The sequence below is a fragment of the Nothobranchius furzeri genome, chromosome 19, assembly GCF_043380555.1.
Source record: "Nothobranchius furzeri strain GRZ-AD chromosome 19, NfurGRZ-RIMD1, whole genome shotgun sequence".
In the NCBI taxonomy this organism is placed as follows: Eukaryota; Metazoa; Chordata; class Actinopteri; order Cyprinodontiformes; family Nothobranchiidae; genus Nothobranchius; species Nothobranchius furzeri.
This window is the reverse complement of record NC_091759.1, coordinates 25,735,125-25,742,624: the sequence shown is the minus strand read 5'-3', so window position 1 is coordinate 25,742,624 and position 7,500 is coordinate 25,735,125. Positions and strand designations below refer to the sequence as shown.

The 7,500-nt window shown below is 47.2% G+C and overlaps 1 protein-coding gene across 1 annotated transcript in view; it reads right to left on the bottom strand.

The window, feature by feature from the left end:
- Positions 1-7,500, bottom strand: part of nfatc1 (nuclear factor of activated T cells 1) — a 30,814-nt gene that overhangs the window by 17,869 nt on the left and 5,445 nt on the right. The window contains exons 4-5 of the mRNA XM_054745489.2: positions 4,955-5,157; positions 2,600-2,772 (exon numbers count right to left, since the gene is read on the bottom strand). Coding sequence (XP_054601464.1) covers positions 2,600-2,772; positions 4,955-5,157 — 376 coding nt within the window. The remainder of the gene's footprint in view (positions 1-2,599; positions 2,773-4,954; positions 5,158-7,500) is intronic.

Genomic DNA, 7,500 nt, shown 5'->3' with positions numbered 1-7,500 from the left:
AAACGTAACGATTTTGTGGTCACCCCCCCCCCCCCCTCAAGGTCAAATAGTTTAGTCCTGACTGAAGGAAACTTATTGAGTCAAGAGCCAAACAGAAGAGATGAACATAAAAAGGCTAAAACCACCAGGTGCCCCATTCAGGAATAAAAAGAAAAAAGAGGAGAAAGATAAAGGTATGTAGCTCTCATGATGCATGTTTTACATTTTTTAACCAGTTAACTGGGATTTTAACGGTTAAATGCGGTCAGCTAGTTGCTAACAGAGCTAATAGGGCTGAAATATTGAAACGAATATTCAAATGGTTCAAAAAAATCCTTGAATCGTTTTTTACTGATTCAAACTAGGATTTGTTAAATGCTCACTGCAGCCCGTGGCCTGCCTGAACAACAACAAACACATGTTGATCATGTTCACATAATAATAAATAAAACAATTCTACAAGCAGAAGAGAACTCCCCAGTCACCACTAACTATCCTGTTTATTTATTGCAGATGGCTGCACTGATTATTTTTACATGATTTGTTCTGTAGAAGTTGGCATTTTTGGTAGTCTACAGTTTTTTATGTCAGTTTAAATGACAATTTCAGAGGCAATTCTAAAATATTACGGATCATGATAAAGATCTATTGGAGATCTACCCCAACTTTTGGACTGCTCTGCCAGTCACTGTGGCTCAAGCTGAGAGGAGCTTTTCAAAACTTGATCAAGTCATACCTGAGGTCACCTGTGTTTCAGGGGCGGCTCACTCACCTGGCTCTGATTAGTATTCTTGCTATTTAGAATATTTATTATATTTAATGTTCATATATTCTTAATATTTAGTTATTGTTTGTTTTTGTATATTTGATTCTATATATTTAGATACAGTATATAATGTATATTTCTTTACATTCTGACAACTTCATAGTGTGTGTGTGTGTGTGTGTGTGTGGGGGGGGGGCTCAAAGGGGGCCTCGCTCGGGGAGTAATTCCATGTAGAACCGCCACTGCCCACCAGGAGCTAATATGATGCTGTGCATCGTTACAGGATAAAAACACTGAAAGAAGACATGGAGAGGCTCGGTGAATGAGAACCCCTCACAAGCTGCGTTTGCGAGTGCGTCGAAGTCGGTAACGAGCATTTATCCTAGCTAACATGTGCGTGAGAAAACCCAGGTGACGAGTTCCACTCCGCACCAGCAGGTGGCGACATGCGAGGGTGGAGCAGACGAGTCAAATGGGATATTCCCAACAGCCAAAGGGATGGACACGTCTGAGCAGAGTGGGGATGATGCTGTTCTGCACGGATCACCTGATCCGTGTGCATGCAGAGGAGGCCTGGCCCCTACCGCATCATCTGCTTCAGCTGGATTAGAAGCAGCCAGACTAACGCGTTTCAAAGCCAGCATCAGTCTGTTTAAGGCAGTAGTTTGTTTTTCTGATGCAGCGAGCGAACACTCGCCTCCTCCAGCCGTGTGCAGCCAGTCCAAGTCAGCTTCACCACAGGAGCATCTAACACCTCCCTGATGAGGAGTAACATCCCGTCTGCCCGAGGCAGTCCAGGACAAAACGACAAGTGTGTCTAATAAAGTCATTAAACGAAGTCATCAGTCAGAAATCACGTATTTATAAGTAAACAACTCAATTAAACTAAAGTTCTGATCTCTTTAAAATCATCGTTATTTTGAGATCGTCTCATTTTTACCTCGTCTTCAGAGGCGCTGCCTAAAAATCGTTTCCTCTTCTAATGAATCCGGACTTAAAGAAGCCGAACAAACAATAAAAAGCAGAAAAAACACTTTAATGATGAAGAAAGGCTGAAAAAAGCTCGTGTACCCCCCCCCCCCCCCACACACACACACACACACACACACACACCCGTTGTGAAGCGGGCCAAGCGGCTGCTTCATGGCAGTCTTTCAGAAGCTGACAATAGTTTATTTCAGGACGTTGAGATCATGGTTTAACTGCCGTCTTTCATTTACCTCTGAGGACTTGATCTCTGAGGCGGCGCCAGAACCGCGCGGAACGCCGACGGGTCCGAGTGAGAGGTCGGCGCGAGTGCACAGAGGCAGACGAGTTTATTCAATGAAACCTTTTTAGTCCCAAAAAGCCAAAAGAGAAAGAGCTCAGAGTCGCAGTCAGCGGGCGGTTTCATCCTGTTTTATCAACCCGACTAACTCGGTTCTCCTCCTTCGCCACGACCCAAACACACGAGACCATCAGCTCTGCGTGTTTCCTATCCTCCAGCAGAGTCGGGCTGGCACGGGGAAGTTTACAGGATTCAACATAAACTTCTCCGTCCTCAGATGTGTTTGAAACCCGTCTGATCAGCTGCTGGCTGAGTCGGAACCGGCGAAGATTCTTTTTGATCATTTTAAATCTCAAATATCAGGAGTTTCTGTTTCCTGGTCCTTGAACGCACCACTGCTGAGGGTTCGGTCTTGTCAGCAACACCCGATCTTCCACTAGGAAGGTTTAGATTGACAAGAAGATCCACCATAAGTTTGGGTCAGAATCGGTATCAGCAGGCTGGAGCTGGAAATCGGTACCGGCCCGATCCCGTGGAGGGTCGGTGGGACGTCCCTCAGAACCTGACTTATGAGTAGATGTACTCACAGCACTCGATGGGGTTGGACGCAGCCTGCAGAGACACGGTCCTGCCGGTGGTCTGGGTGAGATGGACCCGGAAAACCATCCGCACACGCGTGTTCTTCCGCCCGATGTCCGTCTCGCCCTTCCTCAGCTCGATGTCGGAGTTACGCAGCTTCAGGATTCCTGCGCAGTCGATTCTGTTTGTGAAAACGAGGCGTTAGACGCTTTCATGACAGGAAGTAAAAACAGCGTTTTGAACCCTGACCTCCATCTCTACCAAACTCATCCCAACTTCTTATTTCCCAGACAGTTCCAGGCTTTTCCAGCTGGACGCTGCATTCCTCAAAGTCTAGTGAATGTCAACTTTTGCACACATTTGAACACTCCCAACATTCTTCAGGCTCTGGTGAAGCAATCAGGTACGGATGCTGAGGAGGAATGATGACTCAGGAGAACTTTCACTGAGAAGCTCCACCTGGAGGGGGGACCGGTTTCTGAATCACGCTATGAAGCAGAACCGGTGAGTTTCAGAACGGCTGCGGAGTCGGAGTTACGAGCACGAAACCGAGAAGATGAAGCAGCTCAGAGCTTCTCCTGTTACCCAATCTCTGTGTTCGGAGCCCAGAGGATCAGGAGAAGTCCCGCCTGTCCGAGAGGAGCACTGAAACAGCAGCTGGGGAACTGTTCGTGTTCACATAAAGACTCGATGTGGGACCAAATCATTTATGTTTCTCCTGGTAAAAGAATTCTTTTAGGAGTTTTTCTCCTTCCAGGCAGCCGAGGTTTGGTCCTGATGTCCTAAAATAATCTGATTTAGTCCATGAAGTTTGTAGTTTTCCGAATAAATAAATTATTTTTAAAATTATGGAATTCTGAAAAAAAGTCAATTTGGGAGAAAAAAAACAAGTTCTGACAAATAATTCTAATGGATTTTATGGAGACTCTAAAGTCACAGATCGTCCCGTTTGAGTCCAGAAACCTAAATCTGGCGTCTCACCACGACCGTTGGAGACCAACTGTGGACCACCCTCTGGAAGGAGTCTCCAAAGTGTCTCCAAACGTTTGTGAAGTTGCTCACTTTCCTGGTGTGAATCTCTGAGCTTCATTATTGTGTTTCTGGAATTAGAAACACCCCAGAATGTCTGAAGCTGCCTCAGTTTAGATTTTTATAAAGTGTGAGTTCTTTATTGAACCCGAGTCCAGTTCCAGACTGGTTCTAGACCAGTTGTAGACTGGTTCCAGATCGGTTCCAAACCAGTTCCTAGACTCATTCCAGACTGGTTCCAGACCAGTTCCAGACAAGTTCTAGGCTAGTTCCAGACCGGTTCTAGAGTAGTTGCAGACCAGTTCTAGACCAGTTCCATACCAGTTCTAGGCTAGTTCCAGACCGGTTCTAGGCTAGTTCCAGACAAGTTCTAGACCATTTCCAGACCGGTTCTAGACTAGTTCCAGACCGGTTCCAGACCAGTTCTGGACCAGTTCCATACCAGTTCTAGGCTAGTTCCAGACAAGTTCTAGACCAGTTCCAGACCGGTTCCATGCCGGTTCCAGACCGGTTCCAGACCAGTTCTAGACCATTTCCAGACCAGTTCTGGACCATTTCCAGACCGGTTCTAGACTAGTTCCAGACCGGTTCCAGACCAGTTCTGGACCATTTCCAGACCGGTTCTAGACTAGTTCCAGACCGGTTCCAGACCAGTTCTGGACCATTTCCAGACCGGTTCTAGACTAGTTCCAGACCGGTTCCAGACCAGTTCTAGACCATTTCCAGTCCAGTTCTGGACCATTTCCAGACCGGTTCTAGACTAGTTCCAGACCGGTTCCAGACCAGTTCTAGACCATTTCCAGTCCAGTTCTGGACCATTTCCAGACCGGTTCTAGACTAGTTCCAGACACAGAGGATTACTGTGGCTTATCTGAGGGTAAATTTCTCTTTGAGGCTTTTCAACCAAAATTCCAGTGACTAGAGAACAAGGCACTGAGGCTTGTGTAGGGAAACCCTCGGGAATGTTTCGAGACATTCCAGAGACTCCCTAGTGACCGTTGTTTATCATCCGAGTGAGCAGCCTGAGACGAACCTGAACTCTGAGAGAGTCTGGACCATTTCATTAACAATCAAAACCTGAAAACTGAGTCTTACAGAAAGTTTGTGTCTCCGAATTTTTTGGGGAAAAACTTCAAAACTTTTCCCGTTTTCTCCAGATTTCGTAATTATCTGCTTCTCTTCACAGGGTTTTGTTGGTTTTATGAACAGACACGGAGACCTGGACTGACACGGTCCAGGAGATGGTTGTGAACCTCAGGTTCTCTAGATTCAGGTTCTTGTTCTACATGTAAAACCAGCTTCATCTGGACTCGACGGGTTCTGGTCCAACTCACATGGCCCGCATGTTGTTTTCCGGCAGCAGAGGGATCTCCAGAACCTTGGTGTTGTTGTGGAGGACCTCGTGGCTCGGTGTGGACACAGTCTTCCCCGTGATGCGGTGGACCTGGTAGAAGGCGTGGGGTCTCAGCAGCCGGTCGTCTGCGGTTCCGATGAACAGCTGCAATGTCAGAGGTTCGTTCTCCATGTAGCCGTGGAGCTAAAAGAACACAAAGAGTCCATCAGAACACCTCCAGGACCAAACTCGGGTCAGGGGTCAGACCCTCAGGGACACGTCCCAACACAAAGCACCCATTCAGGATCCTGTCAGCGTCAGCGCGTTTTCTGATTTACGTGTGGCGGTCCGCATGCACGCCCATCCCACAGGAGCCAGGTCTCAGGAGCAGGAAGTGGGAATGCCACCTACAGCGAGCAGAGCGCAGACTTCACACTCCCGTCAGCCCCCTCTCCGAGACAAAGCCAACCGGGTTAAGTAAGAGTTGGTTCTGATGGTTCTGATGGGTTTGAGTAGCTATGCTTTGTTGTTCTGTTTCTTTTCACCTCCCAATGAGTTCAGACCCAAAACTGGAGGAGGAGGAATTTTATCTCCACAGCGCTTCAGATGTTGGTTTCCATGGTTACTGGAGTGGAATCAGCAACATTTTACAAGTTCTGAAGATTTTTAACTGATGTTTGCAGTCTGGATCTGTGTGTGTGTGTGTGTGTGTGTGTGTGTGTGTGTGTGTGTGTGTGTGTGTGTGTGTGTGTGTGTGTGTGTGTGTGTGTGTGTGTGTGTGTGTACATGCATGTGTGTGTGTGTACATGCATGTGTGTGTGTGTGTGTGTGTGTGTGTGTGTGTGTGTGTGTGTGTATGTATGTATGTATGTATGTATGTATGTATGTATGTATGTGTGTGTGTGTGTGTGTGTGTGGGGGGGGGGTGTTAGGATTGCAGGAGGAATCTGTGACTTTGCTCAGAGAATCCTGAACATCTACTGACTTGGAGACAATAATCAAACATCTGGTTTGTTCATCCCGTCATCAGCACCAAACATCCGGCCTCCGAGTCAAAACTCCAAAACTTTTCCCGTTTTTTCATCTGTTAATAAAGAAGCTGCAGCAAACACTTCTGATTTACTGAGGTAATTAAACCACGACGTGGCGTAAGTCCTCCGCTCCTCCACCCTGTATCACCCACAAGAGGAATGCCGGGACTCCGACCACTCTGACCCCCTCCCCCCTCCCCCCTGCAGAACACAAACCCATCTGCAGCTTCCGCTTCGGCTGAAGGAACAACCCGAACGGATCAGAAACCAGAGGAGTTCTGGTCCAACCAGTGGGGTGGAAAATGGTCCAACTAGTTGCCAGTAGAACATGACAGGTGAGGACAGGTGAGCCAATCAGGAGGTCCGGATGAGACCCAATAAAGCAGCAGAGTTACTTTGTCTAAAACCACATGAACATAAAAAAAATCAGATATAAAAACAGATCAGGGCGTTTTGTTGAGACGATACAAGAACCAGACACAAGGACGTGTGTCCCGCCCCTAGTGCCCAGCTCAAGCTTTAAGCCCCGCCCCCTTTGAGTAAACAAATTAGAAATTTTTCTTGATTAAAGCAACATTAAAGAGTATTTAACACTTTAAAGTATTCCTTTAAAAGTGGGTTTAAGGGATTCATGGGGTCGAAACTTTGCTGACTTCTGATTGGACATTGCTCTGCAGCTGTCGGCTAACCAGAAACCGGACGGTTAGGTTCACCAAGGGGAGCTCTCTACCTGCTTTACACCTGTTAGCTGTTTACTCAACAGGTAGCTAAAATAAAGGCTAGCAGTTAGCTTTTTCAGTACGTAGACCATCAAAAAAAAAACAAGAAGAAAAAGAAGGAGTTTATTTTTTTGGTTGGCATCATGGCGGAGCCTGGAAGTAAAGTAGGAGAGTCGTGTCTTTTAAGGTGAAGCAAAGAGCTAAAACCAGAGTGAACGTTGGCGCGACCTACGCTAGTCCGAGGGAGCTAAAGGAGGCTACAAAAGCAGATGATGATGGTGACCTGGCTTTGTTGCAACTGGACTTGTGAGTAATAGTGTTTGTCCAGCAGTGGGGATCTTCTGACTTCCTGCCTTATTTAGCATCAGTTGGCTTGTGGTAGCGTTAGCTCGTTGTTAGCTCTAGCTACAACAGGCTGCTGCAGGGTAGATGTAATTCTTCTTTCAGCCAGTAGGTCCTGCTGCAGCTGGTTAAAGAACACAATGATAATGAGCAGCTGGGTAGGCGGGGCTTCACTCAGGTGAGCAGACAACAGGTAAGTGGGTAGGACTGTCACCTTTACATCCAGAGCGCTCATCATCCAAACATTCACACCCTGGTGGTGATGGGCTACATCGTAGCCACAGCTGGCCTGGGACACACTCACAGAGGCCAGACAGCCGTACAGACGCCACCGGTCCCTCCGACCACCCCCAGCAGGCAGGAGGGTGAAATGTCTTGCTCAAGGACACAACGACTGACACAGACCAAGTCAGGATTGAACCTAAAACCCTCAGCCACTCAACTCCTCTACCACG